We start from the raw sequence: 23173 nt of genomic DNA on the forward strand, positions 1-23173 counted from the left end.
GCAAACCAGTCAGCAGCACCACCCCAAGGCATCTGCTTCGGCTCCTGCCTCCAGGTTCCTGACCTGAGTTCCTGCCCTGCCTTCCCTCAGTGATGGAGTGTGACCTGAGAGTTGTAAGATGAAATATGTCCTGTTGGTGTTTGGTCATGGTGTATTATCATATCAATAGAAATCCTTACTAAGACAGCTACTGAGAGGGAGTTAGGTTATTGCTGCCTGGTGCTCTGTGTGTGTGTGTGTGTGTGTGTGTGTCTGTCTGTCTGTCTGTCTCCTTGTCTGTCTGTCCATCTTCCATACCTTCTCCTCAACCCCTTTTTATCTTTTTCCTTTTCCTTGTGGTGTCTTGAAACACAGAACATTTACGTTTGTTTTGGAATTTTAGGCAGGTCTCTCATGCAGCCTTAGCTGACCTCAGACCCACTGTATAACTTGATCTTGGCAATCTTTGATAGCTCATCCTCCTGTCTCCGCTTCCCATGGGCTGGGAATTCCAGGTTTGTGCCATCATGCCTATCTTTGGGCTTTTAATTCTCTGGCCTTTTCCCCCTCTATGGCTCCTGTTTTCAATTGCTTGCATCTCTACCTCAACACACATATATTTGTTTTGCTTTTAAATATCTTCTTACTTAACATTTATATCTTTAATTCCGCTTATGCTTTTGCTTATCCTAATTGTAAAAAGGAGATGAAAAAAATTCCCAATAATTCAAGATACTGTCTTGACTTTTGCTAGTCTCTGATTTGGGTGGCTTTATGGTGTGCTAAATATGTCTATGCCTTTGGGCTTCCCTGGCAAGAGTCTCACCTCTGTTTGCCCTTGGGCGATCTTAAGCAGTGCATCCTAGAGAGGAGGAGGAAAGATAAGATGAGCAAGGCTGCCAAATGCTACAAAAAGAATAACTTGTAAAAACAACTTACAGAGAAATAAATAGAACAATTATTCTGCTATGGGAGATGAAAAGTCATGAAGTTAGAAGTTAAAATGAAGATAATAAGTTTATCCAGCCAGGTATGATGGTGGATAATTTAATCCCAGCACTGGGGAAGTAGAGGCAGACATATAGATCTCTGTGGGTTTGAGGCCAGCCTGGTCTACACAGACAGTTCTATGACAGCCAGGGCTATGTAGAGAGCCTGTCTCGAAAACACCAAAAAAAGAATTGTCCTAAGAGACAACAAACAACAGAGAGTGCTTGCCATTTGACGGGTGTTTGTTTGGGGTTGATTTTGTGTGTATGGATACTTCACCCACATACGTGTCTATGCAGAACATACTGCGGTGCCAAGGGAGGCAAACAGGGCATTGGTCTACTAGAACTACTGTCCTTTTCGGGTTTTTTCCTCTCTAACTTTTAACATACACGTTTTAATTGTTACTTATTTATATTTTATTGAAAATAGAGTCTTGTCTCGTAAACACATTCTGACCACAGTTTCCCTCCCTCCACACCTCCCCTCTTCTCTTATCCTCTCCCCCTCCATCTCCCATCAAAAAACCAGATGCGATACTGCAAAGCAAGAGCCCCCAGACCAGAGCTGAGCAAGGTACCAACAGGAGGAAAACGTGCCGTCTTCATGGTGGCCTTCTCGTGGTCGCAAGGCTAACGTTCAACTTGCTGTCGGCAGTGAATGTCCATGATGAATTCCTGGTGTCCAGGCTACACTGGATGACACCTGCTCTGAACATCACCCTGGCTGCTTCTTGTTTTATGGATATGATATTGTTTTGGTTCCCTAAAGGACAACCGCACACACCCACACAGACTTTCTCTGTGAAGAAGAAATGGTCTCACTTGATAAACCAACACAACACTGACCCCTAGTGGTCAGCTCCTGTGTGTAGCTGGATAAGCAAACTGTTTAGGGAGTTTTTTGTCTCGTTAAAAACCAGTTTTTTCTTTAACTTTTTGACCGCCTCTGTTTGTAGTCTGCATATCACAGCCTTTCTTGGTTCTCCATTTTATCATTTAAATCATGTTTTTCTTTCATTTTTAAGGAATCCGGAGCAAGAGGAGAGGAAGCCCAGGGAAATGGTGTTGCCGTGTTCCACTTTGATGCAGTCCAAGAGACTTAAGTTAGTGAGTAGCCCACTCCAGAAGCAGCCGGTGAGACATGTGTGCCAATGGAGGCAGGAGAGAGCGGGAAAGTCCCGGAGGAGAAGGTGTAGAGGTAGGGTCCTGGGAGATAGTTGAGCTGGGTGTTAGGTGCTGCCAGAGGGTCTGACCCCAATGCAGATTAACTTCCCATGGGTGGTCAGCCTGGGGGAGATCTGGGCTGTGGGAACATGGATCTAGGGTGCTGGGTACCGGAGTGACAGTCGCCACTGGTGGTTTGAGGCTGGGACCAGGCACTTGTGTCTCCCATGAACTTGCTTGGAGGCTTCGGTAGGGTTGTAGTATGCGTTGGTTGGGCAGCTCTGGTCACTGCATGGGGCTGGGAGAATAGGCATTCTTCTCACACCCCGAGAGATGGCCAAATGTGCCCAAGGACTCCGAGATGTCAGGAAGGCTGGCATATTCTGTAACCTCCACCATCACTGTCTCCGCCGTACACGCCTGTCTCTGAGGAAGAAAGGGGAAGGGGGAATTCACAAGCGAGGCCTTGTTATGTCGCCTTCTCCTGCCTCAGGACTGCTATCTGGAATCTTCTTTCCTTCCTCTTCCTCCCCAGCCCTTCCTTCAGGCATCTTCTGCTTTTTTCTGACCCAGAAGAGAGATTTCCAACCAGGGCCCCGGGCACTGTCCTCCTGGGAGGACACTTTCTGAGGAATAGTCAGGGAGTCCAAGAAATGTCACTTCCATCCCTCTCCCTAGGAATATACCCTGGGACATTTGTGACCCCAGCTCTACTGCCCCTGTAACATGCATTACACTGGTATGTATGTGCTGTATGTGCGTGCGTGCGTGCGTGAGTGAGTGCGTGCGTGCGTGCGTGCGTGTGTGTGTGTGTGTGTGTGTGTGTGTGTGTGTGTGTGTGTGTGTGTGGTGTTTGAGCTCACTGAGGAGCTGCCTCTGAATGTGAGGCTGTCTTGTGCCCCATTCAGAATGAACCAGGTTTGTCTCAAAGTGTCCTCTAAGGACTCTAGTCTGGGAACAGGTGGTCTGGCCCTTCTAACCTTGTGGCAGGGAGGGAAGGGAACAGCAAAAGCAGGCCAGGAGTGAAAACATCGTGCTCCTGGGAGCAACGAAATGTGACATCTCCAGAAGTCACTATTGGGAAGCTGGTCGGTGGAGAGAAAGCTCTACTGGGAACCAGCTGGCTGCCTCAACTTCCCCAACTGGTTTTTGTAGGGTGTTGATGGCATCTGTCTTCTGTTTGTCTTCAGAAGCCTCACCTGAGGGTTCAGACACTGCCCTGCTTGGGACTCTATTGGAAACTCCAACTGGTGCCTGCATGGGGCTTCCTTAGTTTTGCCGGATGCTTTGAGTGCCCGGTTTCATGAGGGTTTGCTCTCTCTACTACTGATTGGTATTTACTCTTACTTTGGCTTGCTATGTAATTAATAAACACATTCACTCGAAACTGAAAACATGGTTCTCCTAGATCACTCACTGGATCCTACAGAACACCCTCACCCCAAGCCAGGTCACTCACTTGGCAGCGCCTCCGGCAAAGGACCACACAGAAAACTGACAGCATCAGGCCCTTGAGCAGGAGGAGTCCGTACTGCACGAAGACCAAAAGCCTCGGGGATTCCCAGCCAGGAAAGGAAGGAGAACTTTGGTTTCTGGAGGCAGAAGCAGAAAGAGGAGCCTGGGCTGAGATATCACCTGCTTCTAAATGGCCCCCAGCTGGGAGTTTATTGCCCAGGGCCCTGCCCTGAGCCCTGGAGGGACAATGGACACGAGTGGGGATGAGAGCCCTGGGGTCTCTGAGCCTGGGAGGAAACCCACAAGTAAGAAACCCAGGAGGAAGGGTAAAAACTCTGGCTGGGGTTCTGAACAACTGGGGGAAGGACGCTCCTCACCGGGTCAGCCAGAAAGCCATCAAGCCGGCCCAGAAACCGGGGCTGCTGCTGTCACAGAGAAAGACAGGTCTGCTGGGAGGAGGCGTTCAGAGCTCTGCAGGCCAGTGAGGAGTCACAGAGAGCCACTTATGAAGGGGACCTGAGTTGTCACCTTGTCCACGCCTTAGTGGCTCTGGTCCACAACTGTTCAGTCTCTGGAGCTCATCTTTTGGGTTGTGAAATTTTGGCTGCTCATTAAGAGACTCTGAAACCCAGGAGGCTCCGCCCTCTCACAGGTGGGAGGAGTCTGTGCCACCACCAACTGTACTCAGGGTTCAGGAGCCCACAACAGTCCCAACCGGAAGCACTTCCCAGCACGCGGCTGCCTTGCTCATTGTTAAGATGTGAGGCTGCGATCCTTGGCAGTGAACACGGATATTTGCCTTTCAGATTTTCTCTTCGACTAATTGCCTTTCTTGTCTGACATTTTCCACTGGGATGGGCATCTTTTTCTTTGAGAACCATAAACCACACTGCTGTGTTTGTCTTCAGCTTTTTAAAATTAATTTTTCTCAGTCTGCTGCCTGTGAACATTTCTCACCATGCTGTTTGTTGAGCAGAACTCCCCCTCCTTTAAAAAGGCAGTTGAATTCCCACCCCCATGATATGTGTTTTTAAAGTTTTCTGAAAAAAAATCAAAAAATAAAACAAACCAAAAAAATATCCTCCTCACCCAGATATTCATATTCATCTGCTTTTTATTTATTTGTTTATCTATTTGTTTATTTATTTAGTTTTTAGTCAGAGTCTTTCTATTAAGTAGCCCTAACTGTCCTGAAACTCGATATGTAGACCTCTACTTCAAACTCACAGAGATCCACCTGACTCTGCCTGGTGAGTGCTGGCATTAAAGGAGTGTGCCACCATGCCCAGCCTCATCGCTTTTTAAAAATTAACTTAAGTTATACAGTTTGAATCTATCTGGAAATCAGGTTGTGTATCATAATGGAAGTTGGGAGTTCATTTCTAAATTATGGAGCTAGTCTTCCAAATAATGGGACCTTGTCCCAACTCTTTGAGGGCGTTACTATGTTACAATCTGTCCCTGCATTTACACAGACCTGCTTGCACGCCTCCAGCCTTGTCCCCTGTTCCACTCATTAGGTCCCCTTCCTTGTTTTAAATATAGTGTTTTATGTAGCTCAGGCTGACCTCAAGCTCTCTCTGTAGACCCGGATGACCTTCAACTCCTGATCCCCTGGCCTCCAATATGGGGCTTACAGGCATGAGTGACCACAGCAGGTTCCTCACACCTCCTGGGCCTGAAATGCACTATTCTCAGGGGCAACACTTTTTAAATTTATTCTTATTTTACATTTGGCACATTTGCCTGCCACAGAGGCCAGAACAGGGTGTCAGATCCCAGGAGTTGGAGTTACAGGCAGTTGTGAACCTGTTGTGGAGGTTGGGAGTTGAACCCAGGCATGATCTCTGTTGATCTTGTATCTGACAACCTTGCCTAGCTCAACAGTTGCTTGATTCTGGGGGTTTTCTTGTTTTGAGTTCTGTTGTTGACTGCTGGATTTGGGAAGGTAGGTTGGGCTTTTTCTATCTCTGTCTGTTGCTGTTGTTTTAGAGCTGTTTATATAGCTCTGACCTTGGAGGGTCTATTTCTTAGCCTGGAGCTCAATGGTTGGTGAGACTAGCTGGTCATTGAGCCCCTGAGGTCTGCCTGTCTCTGCTCCCCAACACTGATTACAGACACATGATGCCATACCCAGCTTTTATGTGGGTGCCGGGGAACCAAACTCTGGTTCTTATCCTCACATCGCAGACACTTCTTTAATCATTGAGCCATTCCCTAGCCCTGTATGAGTCTGTGATCTGAGATCTTTCCTTTTCCTACAAACCTGTGAAGCTCATATGTCTATTCTTTCTTCAAACATTTCTTTCCACGCTTCCTCACAGGGTTTCCGGTTCGTTCTGACTCCCCTGTCTCTTCTACAGCTCCCTCCAATGCTTGGGGCCTACCGCCCAGCCCCCATCCTTCTGTCCAGACTCCCTGTCTGCACCAGGGAGATCCTCTGCGGAACATCCTAGAGTGGCCCTGGGCGCTCTGGTTCCTTGACTACATGAGCTCTCTGGGCGTCCTTTCCCAGAACCCTCCCTCTGAAGACGCCTGACTCACCTGTGCTCAGAGCCATTGATGAAAGGGCCAGTGGTTTCCTCTGGAGAAGTGGTCAGAACTAAGAAGGACACAAGGTGGTGGTCACTCAGATGACCAGGACAGAGACCGAGACTGGGTCCCCAGACCCACGAGAGCAAGTAGAGAAGCCTTTCAGATGGGGCCCACCTCACAGCCCCTAGAATCTTTAGCTTATACTTAAATTTTTTACACATGTGAGGGCATCATCCCTAAAGACTGGCCTCCTCTAACCTTCCCCTTCCCCCCCTCAATTGCCTGGCTACCCCTCTTTCCTCCTGGCAAGCCTACCTGTGTTTGTTGGGAGCTGGGTGGTCGTCTGTGGAGGAAGAGTGGATGAGGCTGGAGGGAAAACAAGAAGACAGATATGCATGAAAGGAGAATGGGGTCTCGGCCCTAACCCTGGAAAGATGTGGGAGGCTCGGACGTAACTGGGCCTAAAAATCTTTAACTTCAAGCATTTACATATTTATAGGCGGTTGAGACAGCCTGAAGACCTGAGTTTGAACCTTAGAACCCACAGTGGAAGGAGAGAGCCACCCCAAAAGTTGTCCCCTGACCTCCCCGTGTGCCTCATGGCCCATGCATTCATACACATGACAACAACAATAATAATAACATTAAAAGGGGCTTTTACACATTATTCTATGCCATTTGCTGTTCCAATACTTGTATATTTATGAGTTATTTGTGGTAAAGACATTAAAATCCTTTTCATAAACTCTAAGGATGAGTAGGGGCTGGAGGGACAGCTCATTGGTTAAGAACCCTGGCTGCTCTTGCAGAGGACCGGGGTTTGATTCCTCGCTCCTACTCACAACCATCTGTAACTCCAGCTCCAGGACATACGACACCCTCTTCTGACTACACAAGCACCAGGCATGCACATGTTGCACAGATACACATGTGCGCAAAACATGTGTGTACTAAAGTAACTATTCTGAAGTTTTAATAATAAAAAGTAAATAGTATGTTACTGTAGTCTAAGGCCTCTCTACTGTGCAACACAACATTGGAATTTTTCCTCTTCATATTGCTTAACACTCCTTAGCCCAGTACCTATCATTCATTCCTCACTTTTCTCTCAGCCTCTGGTACTCACCCATCAATTTCCAGTGTCTATTAAATCAGCATTTTGTTGTTGTTTGGTGATTTTTGAGACAGGGTTTCCCAAAGTAGCTCTGACTTGCCTAGAACTCCCTGTGTAGACCAGGCTGGCCTCAAACTCACAGAGATCCACCTTCCTCTGCCTCCTGCGTTCTGGGATTAAAGGAGTGTGCCACCATGCCCGACTAGGGTTTTATGTTATTGTTGTTGTTTGTTTTAGTCAGAGTTCCATGTAGCCAAGGCTGACCTTGAGCTTACTGCATAGCTCAAGATGATGAACTTGTGATCCGCCTGCCTCCGCCTCCCAAGAGCTGGGCTCATAGGCTGGTAGGACACAACTGTACTGATCTACACTCGCACTGGCCACGGGGTTCCCTTTCTCCCATCTTCCCTGCACCTCTTACCTTTTGTCTTTTCGGGAGGAGTGATTCTTACTAGAGTGAGATGATCTCACTGCGTTTTCATTCCCATGTCCCTAGCAGTTAGTGATGCTGAGAATTTCCCTGGCCGTTTGTATGTTGTGGTTTGGTTTGTTGTTTAACCCTGCTCAGATTGGACCAGGGATCTTTATGCATAAATCAAATGTGGTGTGGGTGGTGCTGGACCAGATAGCACACTTCATCTCTCTCCCCAAAGCCCTGAGAGCAGCTTCCTCATTGCCAAGTCCCCAGGGGATCCACCCAAGGGGACGGCCCCACCGAGTCTCAGGCTCCCGTGTTCCCTAGCCATCCATCTTTGCTCCTCGAAAACCTACCCATCTTTGTTTGGAGCCAGATGCTGGTCTGCGGAGGAAGAGTGGACGAGGCTGTAAGAGAAGAAGAGAGGATACTGTGTGGGGTCCTGAAGGGCAAATCCAGTCTGACCCCCAGATAGTGACCGCGGGTATAGTCGAGCTCAGAGCAGGTCCTTAGGGGTCCCGGGGGCCAGCAGTGGTCTGTACCTCCAGCCTGCACCGGTGCCTGGGTGAGATGGCTCAGCCATTGACAACACAATTACTCCTGTAGAGGAGCTGAGTTTGGGTCCCAGCACCCACACCTGGTGGTTCACAGCCACTTGTGACTCTAGCCTCAAGGGGACCCTACCCTCTGGCCTCCATGGCCACTGGCACACATGTGGCGCGTCCCCATAAGCGCCTATAACTTGAAGACATTCCAACTTTCTTTTTTGAGACAGGGTCTCACTATGTACCTCCGGCTGGCCAGGAACTCGCTCTGCAGACCAGGCTGGCCTGCAACTCACAAAGACCCACCTGCCTCTGCCTCTCAAATGTTGAGGTTAAAGTTGCACTGTGCCAGGCTAAAATAAGTTAAGAGTCGGGAGAGACTCCAAGTCCCTGCTCCACAAAACTTAGACATTCTCTCTCAGTTCCTAAGTCAGGAATGACAGAGATAGGAAGCTGTCTGAGGGGCAGAGCACCACACTTTCCTCAGTCAGAGCAGGTGTCAGGATTGGGGGTGACAGGGACAAGGGATAAACTATAGATACTTCATTTGGTCCCTAGGAGAGGGACGTAAAGGCCTCACCTGGAGACACCACCAGGTTGATGCTCCGGAGAATGTTGATTACATTGCGGGTAGCATTAAACTGCCCGCACCAGTAGACTGCCGAGTCCTTCTCCGTGAGCCGAGCGATGGTGACACTGAAGAAGCCAGCCTCGGGATCGTCCCAGATGGTGTGTTGTGATTCACTGACGGCTCTCCGAGGCTCGGAGGTTGTGACCACTCGGTTGCATCTACTTGGCGATGTCTGCCGACACCACGATTTCGGCACATACGGCCCTGCCTCAGGTTTGTAGTGGCACTTCACGGAGAAGCTCTGTCCCGCCACTCCGTGAAGGTCCTCAGACACAACCTTCGACCCCCAGACACCTGGAACAACAAACCCTCCTGTCAGAGCCCTGGCTGCACACGTTTGTTTACGGGGCTGGGAGACCTGAGAGGCGATGACGTCTAGTGCCCGGACTCAGAGCGTGGCCCTGAAGCCACCCCTGGTCACACACAGGGTCAGCCTGATTCCTGCCCGACCCTGTCCTCTCGTCCCACTGCTCAGCCCCTGGTGTCCCGAACCGTCTCACCTGAGGCCAGGAGGGGCAGCAGCATAGGGGTCAGCAGCAGTTGTGAGCATCTCCAGGCCATAGCCCCCTAGTTCTGTCAGTGGAGGAGAGGAGGAGAAGGCTCTGGACGGAGTAGGAGTCTCCCTGCTTCTCAGCATCTGTGAGCTGCAAGACCTGGGGGAAGACCCGAGCTTTGATTGGGGAAGTGGTTGGCCTGGGTAGGCGGGCTCTGGAGACCTGTGAGAGGGTGAGAGGAACGGTAGCCAGGCCTGGATGGGGAGCCCCAGCATCTCTAGCCCTCACACCTCAGCTCTGCCTCACACCTTGTCTTCCGTCTGCTCATCCTCTCTCTACCCCAGACACTCCACACCACCTACCATCCACACTCCCTCATTATTGCTGTAAAAAACTAAAGGCAAAACTATGGGAAGTAAGAGGCCTGTTCAAGAGGCCTGTTCCTCTTCTCTTTTCCCTGAGAAAGGTCAAAGGCCCCTAGAGGCGTGTCAAGAGTCCTGGTATACTCACCCCCAAGAGAAGTCAGGGGCCTCACTCCCAGGCAACAATGTGTTTTTATCCTGAAAGGTTTTTGGGCCCCCCAGAGTCCAATGCCGAGCTGTAAGGACGGTCCCTGGAAAAGGTGTTGCGGGGGCCTACAAGGCGGCAAAAGAGTGTGCTGAGGAAGGGTTATCAGAAGGAAGTCAGGAGGGATTGAACACTTAGGGGTGAGAAAGGAAGTGGGGGAATTCATGGCCATGTCAACTGGTGTTCGTTGAAGGGACACATGAGTAAAAAAAAATGCAAAATCATCACGAGCAAAAATCTCACACACAAAAATCTCACTTGCAAAAAGCGTGTAGAAGAAATGGGGACGCACGCTGGAGCAATTAGCAATAAAATAAACTGATTTTAGACTTCAGAGTCACAAGTCCAGGTTAGTGTAGGAAGACGGTGGAGTACATAAATAAACAGGGGGGGAGAGAGCAGCGCCCCTTGTGCTAGGATTCCAGCTGGAGGACTGAAGACCTGCACCCCCCCATGGTCATGTGATGAAATCTAATTCCAAAGGAGGTAGTGCCTTTGAAGAGTTGGCAGGGTTACACGGGCTCCGTGATCATGAATGAGGTTGGCGTCCTTGTAAAATAGAGCAAGAGAGAGCCTGCCCCTCAGCCCTGCCGTGGCTTGCAGAAGCTCAGTCCCCAGGTAGTGCCGAGCCTTTAAGGGGCCGGCATGGGAGTCCTTAGGATAAGTGAAGCATGCCTTGGACGGTGCTTATGGGGTCCCAATGCCCCCTCCCTGCCTTCTTCCTTTCTTTCCTCCTTCCCTCCCTCCCGCCCTGCCCTCTCTCTGGCTCTTGTTGAGTGACATGATTATAACAGAATCCTGACATTTGGTGCCATCTAGTAAGTGCCTTTACTAGCATTCGTGCGTTTGAGTCTTCAGATGTGTTTGTTAAATAAACCTCTTTCCTTTATACAGTAACCACCTCAAGTATTTTACTACAGTCACAGAAAATCAACACAGGTGCCATCTTGTAAGCCTCAAGAAATTTATTATAAAATAACCAGTCTACGTATTTTGTTACAGTAGTTTCAAAGTGCTGGGATATGTCTAAAATATTTACATACATACTCTTCACTAAAGGAGAAGGAACATAATACCTGCTGTGTGTGTGTTAAACCTCTCACTAAGTCACAGTCCTTGTGACCTAACAGTCTCAAGCAGTTCCCTCCCACATATGGACGTCGGGATCCTAATGCCCTGGATGTCTCTCAGTCTTCATTTGGCCATGACAGGCAGAGGCAAGAGAATCAGTGTGAGTTCCAGGACATTCTGGTATTTAGGGCTCCAACCACCAAACACATGTGTAAAACTTGGACCTGGAGTAAAATGAATGGGGAGAAAAACAGCCCGTGTGTCTGGAGTTTGGAACCAGAGCTGTGCTGACAGTTTGTTGACTATGAAATGCTCTGGTTTCATTTCTGTTTCCGTACTAGAATACCCTGACAAAAAGCAAACCAGGGGAGGAAGGGTTTATTTTGCTGACATTCCTAAGTTGCATTATATCTCTGGGGAAGTCAAGGCAGGTCTTCAAGCCTCGGCTCACATCACATTCACAATCACAAGCATCATTGATTGCCTGTCTTCTGCTCTTTCTCTGTTTTTATCCCATTCAGAAACATCTCCCTAGGGAATGGTGCCACCCACAATGGACTAGGTTTTCCTACATCAAGAAAGGGCTAAGGCAATCCTCACAGGTCAACTTGATCCAGGCACTTTCCCAAGTGAGGCTGTCCTCTCTGAGTCCAGGCCATAGCAGCAACCAGTCGGGAAAGGCGTATGCACACCACATCTAGGAAACCTCAGCTCTCATTGGCAAACCCTCAGTACCAGCTGGGACCCCCGGGCCATCAGAACACCCATCCTCTTGCTTGTCTTTCTGGCTCTGCTCCACTCCCTAGGAATCCCCTTTGCAGCAGCTGAAGGATGGAGATGGCAAAGCAAGAAATGGAAAAAGCCAGGTGCCCTCTTGTCCTCTGGAGGAACTGAGATCGAGAAGTTTGGAGGAGGGACTTCAATTATTTATTTGGCTTGGTTTGCAGTGCAGGAAACCAAACCCAGAGCTTTGCACCTGCAATGAAGGGCCCTACCTACCACTAAGCTTCATCCCCAGCCTAAAGCTTTAGGTATAAATTCAACCTTCCTTCCCTACCCTAATTACTGAGCTGAAGTCAGTGTTGGAATCACATTTTATTTCTTTTAAAAGTTGACACTTATGAGACTTAAGCAGTTAATAGAGTGCTTGCTGCTCTTACAGAGGACTGGAGTTTGATTTCCAATACTCATGTGAGGTGACTGACAACCACCTGTAACTCCAGTTGCAGGGGAATCTGACTCCTTCTTCTGGCCTCCTCAGACATCCACACATGCGCGTGCGCGCACGCACACACACACACACACACACACACACACATACAAATAAAAACAAGTCTTTTTTTCTAATCACCACAGAAAATATTTAGGAAAATGAAATTTTTCTTCATGATATAACGCTAGAATTCATCATTACACATTGGTCAGTATCCATAGAGTGTGGGACACCAAAAGTAGACCCTAGAGAAGCCACCCTCAGCTGAGAGTGATGTTTGTGTGAGCTCTTCCAGTGTAGCAAACACACTGTTCTGAGGGACAGGGTGCTGTGATGGGAAGAACTTGGGGAGAAGCTGGGAGCTTCTTTTCATTTCTGTGGTAAAATGTGCAGACGAAAGCAATCTAAGGGAGAAAGTATTGATTCGGGCTCGGAGTTTGAGAATCAGCCCTTGGAGGCGGGGGTAGGGGGGGTGGGGGATAGGGGGGGTGGGGGGACATCAAGGCTGCTTGACGAAGCTGTCACATCACAGCCACAGTCAGGAAGCTGACTGGGCTGGAAAGATGGCTCAGAAGTTAAGAGCACTGGCTTCTCTTCCAGAGGACCTGAGTTAGGCTCCTGGCACCCACGTGGATGCTCAGGATGTCCTGTAACTCCAGGCCCAGGGAATGCAAGGCCCTCTTCTGGCCTCCATGGGCACTGCATTCATACGGGGCACATACAAGCATACAAGCAAAATATCCAATACTCCATGAAATTCTTTAATCTAATTTTTAAATGTGTATTCCTACATGTATTAGTCACTGTTCTATTGCTATAAAAAGCAGCCCCTATAAAGGAAAACATTTAATTGGGCTGTTGAGATTTTCTCCATCTAGTATCAGTCCCGATGGACTGGTTGGTTTCTCTCCAACTAATCAGGTCCCCAAAGCAGCTATGAAATAATCGCTCTGAGACTTAATATCTATTTATAATAGTTTGGACATTGGCTTAAGCTTCTTACTGGATAGTTCTCTCTTAATTATTAACCCATAACTATTCATCTGTGTATCTTCACATGACCTTATCTTACCGGAGAATGCCTGGGCGGGTTTCCTGCCTTCCTGACAGCTACATGGCATCTGTCCTTTGTCTTTCTTTCCCCTGCCTCTTTGTTCCGAATTTCCACCCTAACTAAATCCTGCCCATTCATCAACTGAAACAGCTTTATTCATCAACCAATAAAAGCGACATTAGTCACAGCATCCAGAAGGACCTCCCATATCATGGGGCTTGCTTACAATTTCAGGGGCTTAGTCTATTATCATTGCAGTGGGGAAGATGGCAGCAGGGGGCGTGGAGGCAGGAAGTGTTATGACTGCAACATGAGGTACGGCCTTCGGCAGATCCCATAGCAGGTGAAGAACAAACGGGGTGAGAGACAGACAGGCCTGCAGATAAAACTTATGTGTAAAGTTTATTGGGGGAAGGAAGAGAGAGAAAAAGCAGAGAAAGGGAGGGAAAGAGAGAGAGAGAGAGACAGACAGACGGACAGACAGACAGACAGACAGACAGACAGACAGACAGAAAGCTGCTTCCTCGGAGAAACAGCAAGAGAGAGTGGACATGGGCGGAGTTTGCCTCTTAAAGGGACCTTTGCGCCTGCGCACTGAGCCAGGGTACTGCCTGCCGGGCACAGAGGTGGCACACTCTGCCAGGTCCCAAAGGAGCCGGCCAGGTTTGTGGGCTTTTGGAACCTCAAAGCCCACTCCCAGTGACATATTTCCTCCAACAAGGCCACTCCTAATCCTCCTCAAATGGTGTCATTTCCTGATGACTAAGCATTCAAATCTACAAGCCAACGGGGACCATTCATATTCAAACTACCACAGCCCACTGTAGGTTTGTAGTCATAGCATAGTGTGGAAATGCTTCCAGTCCAACTTCAGAAGTCCCCATGATTATCACAGTCTCAGTACTGCTTAAAAGTCCGAAGTTCAATGTCTTTTCTGAGGCTCGTGGCAATCTCTTAACTGTAAGTCAAAATAAAAAAGCTGATCACATATTTGCAACATACAACAGGATATACATTACCGTTCAAAAAGGGAGGAAAGGGAACATAATAAGGAAATACTGAACCAAATTACCAGCTAGGTAAACTCCAAACTCTGCATCTCCATGTCTGACGTCACAGAACTCCATCCAGCTCTGTTGACTGCAGCACACTTCTCAATCTTGGGCTGGTTCCACTCCCTGCTACCAGCTCTCCTCGGCAGGTATCCAACAACTCAGGCATCTCTAACATTTTGGGATCTCCAATACAATCCAGTCTTCATCTTCACAGCTTCGCTTCCCTAGTCCTCCATGCGGGGACAGCCCTGACACACGCTGGGCTCAGCAGTTTTCCTTAGCCATGGAGGGAGATTCCACAACCCTTTTCTTGTATCCATGACTCTAAAGCCAGAACCACGTGGCTGAAACTGCCACATTCTTCCACTTGATGTGGCTGGAACATGGTCCCCATCATTCAGCTGCATCTGCATCGCCTACCTGTTGGTGATGCTTTTCGTCATTGTTTATGCTTTTCTTTAATTCCTTTCACAAGTTGGAAGCTTACCTGGGTAGATCCTACCCTGAGGTCACTCTTTAAACATTTGTTTTCTTGTTTTTGATATAGGGGTTCTCTGTGTATCCCTGGCTGTCCTGGAGCTGGCTCTGTAGACCAGGGTGGGCTCAAACTCAGAGATCCTCCTGACTCTAGCTCCTGAGAGCTAAGACCAAAGCATGTACACCTGGGTTTCTTTAAACGTTTCATCTCCTTGAGCACTAAACTTAGCTCAGTTACATTTCCTGGTGCTCCTTTTTTCTTTGCATTCCTCTTTGTTTGACTTGTCGCCTTTCATTATAGATCTGCATAAGAGTGACCACTAATAAACACAGCAGAGTCAATACTAGGTATCTTGAAATCTCTTCTGCCATTGTCCAAAGCTCTTCAGTTTAACCTCAGGCAGAGTTTTAGAACAAGGGTAAAAAGCAGCCACATTCCTTGCCAAAACCTCACAAGAGAGGTCTCCAAGCCACTCACTAATATTCTTCCCCTCTGAAACTTCTTGAGCTGGGTCTCCATAGTTCCAACTGCCCTTGGCACTGCCTTCCAGGCTCCTACCAGGATGTCCCACTAAGTCCTGCTGAGAGCATCCAACTGCTTTTCTAGTCTAAAGTCTTTCATACTTCCAGCAAACAAACATCACGGTCAGGCATGTTCATCAGTACCTGCTCCCTGGTGACACTGCCTGGAGGCTTGTCTTCTAGGGGATTTTATATTCTGTCAATTTGACAAATGACACTATCATAGGAAGGATATGGGAACTCTATGTGCTTTCTACTCAATTTTGCTGTAAACTTGAAACTGCATTAAAAAATGAATTCTTAGAAAATTATCAGGAGAGGGACAGATTATGATGTATATGTTTTACCAGTCCACAGCAGGGTAGGCAGGACGGGAAAGGAGACGAGGTTTTGAGGAGAATTGTCTGTGAACCCCACTTGGCTGCTCTATAAGGCACTTTCATGGTCCCCACTGATGACTCGTGAAGCTCTTTCTACCCGTCCCTCCTCAGAGCTACCCTCAAGGGTGACAGGGGCCAAGCAGAACTCACAGGGGAGTGTAGGAAGGCTCAGAGTGTCCCCAACACAGTGCATGTGGTATGCTGCTAACATAAGAGGAAAGTATGCCCACAGCAGGAAGGCTACTGTTTCTCAGGTTCCCTGTACTTCAGACTCATTGGACAGCTGAGACTTCCGTGCAAAGAAGGAACAGACGGACTTTAGAAATTACCAGTTCAATGCAGGACATGGTAGCGCACATCTTTAATACCAGCCCTCAGTAGATAGAAGCAGATGGATCTCCATGAGTTCCAAGGTGGCCAGGACTACATAATAGACCTGTCTCAAAATGAAGAAAACCAAAAAAAGGAACTGACTGGCCCAGAGATCCCAGGCTTGAATCAAGCCTTCCCACTCTGAAGGAGAGCCTGGTGGCTTACCTGCTACCCCCACCCTTGGGTCTTCCTAGCCAAGGGAAGCCCGCTAAGAACATGGCTTAGGGCATGAATTTTATAAGACTTTGGATTTTAAAAGAAACCGGCTATTTTAAAGAGACTGAATTTTTAAGTGTTTGAATTTTTTACAACTATGGGACTTTTAAATTTTGAAATGTTTATATTGTAATGTTGATATTTGTTGTGGTGTTCCCGCCTGGTTCCACAACTGTCTCAGAGCCCCCAAATAAAACACTAGACACTATATTAATTATAAGTTGTTGGCCAGTGACTAGGATTTCTTATAGACTAGCTCTGTCTTAAGTGTTAACCCATAACTACTAATACATGTATTTCTACATGGTCTTATCTTACTGTGAATGCCAGACTCATGCATCCTCTCCTCCTGGGATCACATGGTGACTTCTACCTTACTACACTTCCCATAATTCTCCTTGTCTCCTAGTCCAGTCTATCTTGTTTCCCTATTGGCCAATGGTGTTTTATGCATCAACCAATAAGAGAAACATATGTACAAATACTTCCCTTACCAGATATTAATGTGCGATCTTGGGAAGAGCAAGAAAGGAAAAGTTATGGCTTAACAGTGATGTTTGTGTGTCAAGTTGGCAAAGAGTCTATTGTGTTGGCTAGTTTTACATCAACTTGACACAAGCTAGAGTTACTTGGGGAACTTCAGTTGAGAAAATGCTTCCATCACATCCAGTTGTAGGGCATTTCCTTAAACAGTGATTCATGGGGGAGGGCCCAGCCCATTGTGGGTGGTGCCATCCTGGGACTGGTGGTTCTGGGTTCTATAAGAAGGTAGGCTGAGTAGTCCATGAGGAGCAAGTCAGTAAACAACATTCCTCCAAGGCCTCTTCATCAGCTCCCGCCTCCAGGTTCCTGTTCTGTTTGAGTTTCTGTCCTGGCTTCCTTCAGGATGAACTACAATGTGGAAGTGTAAGCCAAATAAACCCTTTCCCCAACAACTTGCTTTTTGGTAGTGGTGTTTCAATGTAGCAATGGCAAGCCTAACTAGATAACGACCAACAGCAATTTGGGGAGGAAAGGATTTATTTCATCTTATACTTCCAGTTAACCGTCCAGCACTGAAGGAAGTCATGCAGGAAGTCAAAGCAGGAACCTGGAGGCAGGAGCTGATGCAGAGGGGGTGTTGCTTACTGGCTTGCTCACCAAGGCTTGCTCAACCTGCTTTCTTATAGAACCCAGGACCAGGGGTGGCACCTCCCACAATGGACTGAACTCTTCCACATCAATCATTAAGCAAAAAAAAAAAAAAAAAAAAAGCCTCCACAGGCTTGCATATCGGCCAATCTGATAGAGGCATTTTTTTCAGTTGAGGGTCTCTTTTCCAGATACCCCGAGCTTGCATCAAGTTGTGAGTCGGTTAACCTGGGCAGCAGTGCTCATGCACTAGGGAGGGAGCCCTTTTTCTCCTGCTCTCTGCAGATGTCTGTCTCCTCTAGAATTCCCACCTAGCTCTCACTTGCTACAATACACTTGAACCACATAACACCTATCACTGCCAGACAGCTTCACGTAATCTAGGTTCCTCTATGTATTTATTCCCCTACCTGGAAGGGTAAAAGGAATTTCCCACAATCCATGGAGGAAAATGACCTCGCCTATGAGTTGAGACTCTCTCCCAAGTTCATTACCGGAAGACTACACTGACTAGGAGACGAGTATTCATGGGATCCTAAAAGGTGAAAGATGAGTGCGCCACTCCATCCTCCAGACCAAGGTGGACAGGGATCAACAGATGCTTGAGCTAGCTTGGCATCATCCCTAAAAGAACCTTCCTGCCTGGTAGCAAGAGATGAAAAGTTAAAGGCCTAACCTGGGCTACAAAGTGACTTCATGTTGTGGGATAATCTTTTTTGTACTCTGAGAGCATGTGTCTCTGCCAAGGCACCTTTCTTGTTACGTGTATTCTTTCCTGCCAACTGCCTGGGTTCTGACGCTGTCTCTACCCCCCAAATAACACATGAGACACTATATTAATTATGAAGCTGTTGGCCATTTGCTATGGTTTCTCATTGGCTAGCTCTGACTTAATTATTAACCCATAACTGCTAAGCTGAGTATTTTCATGTGGTCTTCTCTTACTGGAGATAAGGGTCCGGACCTCTTACTTCTCTCGCATCCTACATGGTGACTGACTATGCCTCTGTTTCCCAGAATCCTCCTCGACTCGTAGTCCCACCTATCGTGCTTTCCTATTTGCCAACAGTGCTTTATTCATCAACCAATAAGATGAACATATGTACAGAAGGACTTCCCCCATCGCCTTCTGATTGGTTTACTAGAGAGCTGAGCGGCCAATACCTAGGCAGGAGAGGATAGACAGGATTTCTGGGAAGACAGAGGAAGTTGGGGGAAGGATCAGAGAGGCATGATTGGCCAGAGGAAGTGGGACTTACAGTACTGAGAAGAGGTATGAGCCACATGAACGTTGATTAATATAAATGGGTTAATTTAAGTTATAAGAGCTAGCTGGGAACAAGCCTAACACAAGGCCAAGCTTCCAGACTGATAAGAAGTCTCCATGTCATTATTTGGGAGCTGAAAGTCCAAGGAAGTACAATTACAACTTCAAGCCAGCTGGGCAACTGAGCAAGACGCTGTCTCTAAATTAAAGGTTTAAAACAATGGCTATGAACACAATTCAGTGACAGAGTGCTTATCTTCTTGTTTTTCATTTGAGGAAAGAGTTCATTTGGCTGTCACTTCCAGGCCACTATCTCTCACTGAAGGGAGTCAGGGCAGGAACTGAAGCAGAGGCCTGTTTACAAGCCTGCTCACTCTGCCTCCTGCTCAGCCAGCTTTCTTATACAGCCCAGGCCACCTGCCTAGGGGTGGCACCTCCCTCAGTGGACCGGACCCTCACACATCAATTAACTACCAAAACAATTCTCTACAGACAAAGCCACAGGCTGCTCCAATCTGAGCAATCAGTCCCTCAGTTGAGACTCCCTCAGCCCAGGTGATTTCTGGTTGTGTCAAAATGACAGCATAAACCAAGCAGGACATCTAACATGCCCTGCAGTCCATCCTCAGTAGTGGAAAGGAAGAAGAAAGGGAGAGCAGGAAGGAAGGGAGGAGGGAGAGGGGGGGAGGAGGGAGGGACAAAGACTTGTAACCTAGCTAAAACTAAAACCAAAACAAAGGACTGCGATGTCCCCTCCAGACCACTGCAGTCACCCCCGTGGGTGCCCTAAGTGGAGGGTTATTTCCTATTTCTCCTGCCATCCCTCCAGGCAGAGAAAACCCATGCCAGACGCCATTTCTCAGCCATCTAAGCTTACGGTTTCTCCCATCCCCGGAGAGAAGAAGGTAAAGACAGACGGTGCCACCATCTTGCTTCCTGCTCCTCCTGGTTTGGACATGATAATTGTGTTTCAGTTCATCCTGTATTGAACCTGATGCAGGTCCTGTGCTAGATGGTGGACTGAGGCATTCTCAATGACTTTTCCTGTAGTATAGCCTTTTAAGTAAGACTTCGGTGAAAAGGACTAGGTGGAAATGGAGCGATGGATTCAGAGAAAGTGGGTCCAAACTCTCTCCCAGTGCCTGGAGGAGGTAGACTTGGCCCAGAGTGAAATACAATTGGAACCTTTAGCATTCTGTGATCAATACATACAGAGGAACCCAAAACAGGGCAGCTTTCAAATGCCATAATGGGAAGCCATACCGACGGGTGCTCAAAGAGACCCAAAGAAGGTAAGGGAAGTGCCCAGTATAGGGTAAAGGGGACCAGCCAAAGAAACACACCCAGAGCAGAGCCAGAGAAACACCCAGAGCAGAGCCAGAGAAACACCCAGAGCAGAGCCAGAGAAACACCCAGAGCAGAGCCAGAGAAACACCCAGAGCAGAACCAGAGAAACACCCAGAGCAGAACCAGAGAAACACACTTTGGCCCTGCAATGAGAACCAAAGAAATGCACCCTGAACCTGAAACCAGGGCCAAAGGAACACACTTTGTTCCTGGAATCAGAGCCAGTGAAAGAAATACACCCTGGCCCTAAAACTAGAGCCAAAAGGCTAAAAAGGACCAGTGAAAGAAACACACTTTGGCCCTGAAACCAGAGGCAAATCTGACCCTAATCCTGTGCAGAAAACTAACCAATCCCTGAGCAGGAGATCAAGTCATCCAAAGCTCAGGGATTGAAATCTGACAAATCCCCACCCAGGAAATCTCCCTGGAAAAACTCTGCCCCCTAAGAATTCCTATATAAACCCTGTGTCTGTTCAGCTTGTGTCTGTCCAGCTACCCAGCTGTCCTCTGCAACCCTGGCAGGGGGCAGCCACTCTCCTGAATTCTTCCCTCCCAATAAATCTCTTGAATGAGGTTTGGGTGAGACCTTCTTTTGCCAGAGCAGAGACCACCCTGGGTGGAGCAGAGTGGAGCAGGGCTGTAACACTTTTCTCTGGGGAAACTTTCCCTGGGGAAGCCAAGTTGTTAAACTCTGCTCTCAGGGGGAATGGGGCTGAACTGTTGTAGAGAGCTGCGAAGTGCCACACCCTTAAGATGGCACTAGCTTCCCCCTTCTGCTAGCCCGACAGCAGGTGCTCTCTGTGATAAACAACACCTGTATTTGGTTAAGGCTGGATATCAGGCTTGTTTCTGCGTACGTGGACCTATCTGCATGTTCCACGTGGCACACTGGGGTTGGCCACCCAAGGGCTTTTAAGCTGTGGGTTGGCGCTCCCCGGGAGAAGAAGATTGTTCAAGGTTCCTGAATAAACTGCTTAAAGAAGAGTCTGGGCGTTGTGTCTTCCTTGCTGGTCGAGGCAGGCGCAGTGACAAACTGTAACAACTTCAGTAGAGAAACCCTCTCCTGCAGGAGCAGAGTTGATACACTAGGGTAGCCTTTCCCTGAAGCTGCTATGCATACTGTGACCTGTGGTATGCCTTGGCTCCAGAGTGCCAGAATACCTTTCTATCCAAGCTGTAGCATCCAATATTCTGTGACTTCCGAGTGCCACAATCCATCCCAATCCATCCCATCTGATCCATCAAAATGCTTACACCCAGGGTCACTGAGGAGGGGCAGAAAGCAAATAAAGATCTAGGGGCCTCTGCTATTCCCTGAAGCAGCACTTTGCTCTGTCAAGGGTTGCTGAATTAGTTCTTGCATGGCTTTCAAGGGCGGGTCTAGGTCAATGACCTGAGCTGAGGGCACAGGAGCCAGTGTCTCCATTCTGGGTGTCATGTGATTCTCCTATCACATGGTCAATAGGTTTTGTCACGTGGTCTTTTCACTTTTCTTTTGTGTGTATATGTTGGTGTGAGTGGGCAGAGCAGCCTAAGTCAACCTCAGTGTTCCTCAGGCCCTCTGCTTATTCTGAGACAGGTTCTCACTAAGTAGCCCTGACTGGTCCAGAACGTGCTATACAGATGGGCTGCTCTCAAACAAGAGATTAGCCTTTCTCTGCCTCTCCAGTATGAACATTAAAGCTACCACCACCACCACAGCCTATGCTGTGTTGTTTTCTTTGTTTGGGGGTTTTGTTTATTTGGCTTTTTGCCTCACTTTTTGAGACAAAGTCTTTCTATGGGACTGGAGGCTCACTATTTATGCTTTGTTTTTCCTTCAGTACTATGAATTGAATTTAGGACCTCACACATGCTAGACACACAACACTGAGCTACATTCCAGCCAGCAACTCTACCTGCAAATCCTGGGCAATTCAATGCAAGTCTGAGCCTGTTCCCATGAGATGGTCACATGTTCAGGTAATCCAAGCAGCTGGACCCTGTGGTGATGTGTCCCTCCCATGCTCATCTTGTCACATGCGTCTCCTGTGCTCACCCTGTGGTGGCATGTCCCTCCTGTGCTCACCCTGTGGTGGCGTGTGCCTCCTGTGCTCACCCTGTGGTGGCGTGTGCCTCCTGCGCTCACAACTCGAACAAACAAGGGAGGTTTATTTATGACACTGAAGCTGAGGCACCAGGTCCCACTTTCCAAAAGCCTCCTCATTTGGGTCCCCGGGTTTTTAAACAGAGGAAGAAGGGCCTTGCCAATGAGGAACATCTGAAGGGCACTGAACAGTTGTTCTGCTCTTCGGTATCCGTTCCGTCTCCACTGCTCTCTAAAACACCCTGAGAAAGGCTGGAGAGAGCCTCAGTATTAATAGCACGGGCTGCTCGAGCACAGGGACCAACATGGCAGCCCACAACTGTCTGTCTCCAGTTCCGGAAAAGCTGATGTTCTCTGGCGCCCCCTGGGGCACTGCACGCACACGGCACATGGACATGCACGCAGACAAAACAGTCACACACTTGCATGCATGCATGCGTACATACATATAACATACGTTTAAAAAATTCAATGAACTGGCCACTTGTAGCCAGGTGAGGCTTTCAGTGGCAGGACTAGATTACATTCAATAGAGTTGTTGGACAAGGGGATCCCATGGAAATCCCCAAACAACCAGACAGTTGCTAAGACAAAAGGTTGCTTTCCCCAAATTGACACAGTGGCCCCATTGCCGAGGACAACACTCACAGAACTCACTGAAGTGGAGAAGACCAGCTGGTGCCTGCATGGAGCCCTCACCCCACATTCTAGTCCATTTGGTGCAGGAAGGTACTTTGCAGGTTATGGACACCCACCCAGCTGCTACAAAACCCTCCACCTTCAATCTGTCCTGCCTGCAAACCACGCTAGGGCAATGGTGGGTCAGAGCTTGTGGAAGTAGCCGACCAATGTTTGACCTGAAGCCCACTCCACAAAAAGGAACTCATACCTGACACTGCTTGGGTAACCAAGAACCAGAGGCTGGATAGCCCAGAGACACAGGGTAAAACCAAATAGTATGATTCCTAATGATATTCTGCTATACTCATAGATCAGTGCCTTATCCAGTCATCATCAGAGAGGTTTCCTTCAACAGCTGATGGGAACAGATGCTGAGACACACAGCCAGACATTATGCAGAGAGAAAGGCT

At 48.1% G+C, this 23173-nt stretch overlaps 1 protein-coding gene across 1 annotated transcript; it reads right to left on the reverse strand.

Annotated features, from left to right (window-relative positions):
- Nucleotides 1-1410: 1410 nt before the first annotated feature.
- Treml4 (triggering receptor expressed on myeloid cells like 4) lies at nt 1411-9744 on the reverse strand. The gene is made up of 7 exons (XM_021228602.2): nt 9331-9744; nt 8780-9124; nt 8011-8061; nt 6441-6491; nt 6135-6192; nt 3595-3727; nt 1411-2561 (listed from the first exon to the last, which is right to left on the reverse strand). The coding sequence occupies exons 1-7, from the start codon at nt 9389-9391 to the stop codon at nt 2421-2423; spliced, it is 840 nt and encodes a 279-aa protein (XP_021084261.1). The 5' UTR covers nt 9392-9744; the 3' UTR covers nt 1411-2420.
- Between the last annotated feature and the right edge of the window lie 13429 nt (nt 9745-23173).

This window comes from Mesocricetus auratus, unplaced genomic scaffold (genome assembly GCF_017639785.1).
Source record: "Mesocricetus auratus isolate SY011 unplaced genomic scaffold, BCM_Maur_2.0 Super-Scaffold_100021, whole genome shotgun sequence".
NCBI lineage: Eukaryota > Metazoa > Chordata > Mammalia > Rodentia > Cricetidae > Mesocricetus > Mesocricetus auratus.

Excerpts from the sequence above, each read along its gene's own strand:
- Treml4 (XM_021228602.2), bottom strand. The coding sequence starts at position 9,391 with ATGGCCTGGAGATGCTCACAACTGCTGCTGACCCCTATGCTGCTGCCC. Across the intron at positions 9,125-9,330 it reads GCTGCCCCTCCTGGCCTCAG|GTGTCTGGGGGTCGAAGGTT; the intron begins GTGAGACGGTTC and ends TTGTTGTTCCAG. Across the intron at positions 6,193-6,440 it reads CCAGCTCCCAACAAACACAG|TTCTGACCACTTCTCCAGAG; the intron begins GTAGGCTTGCCA and ends TGTCCTTCTTAG.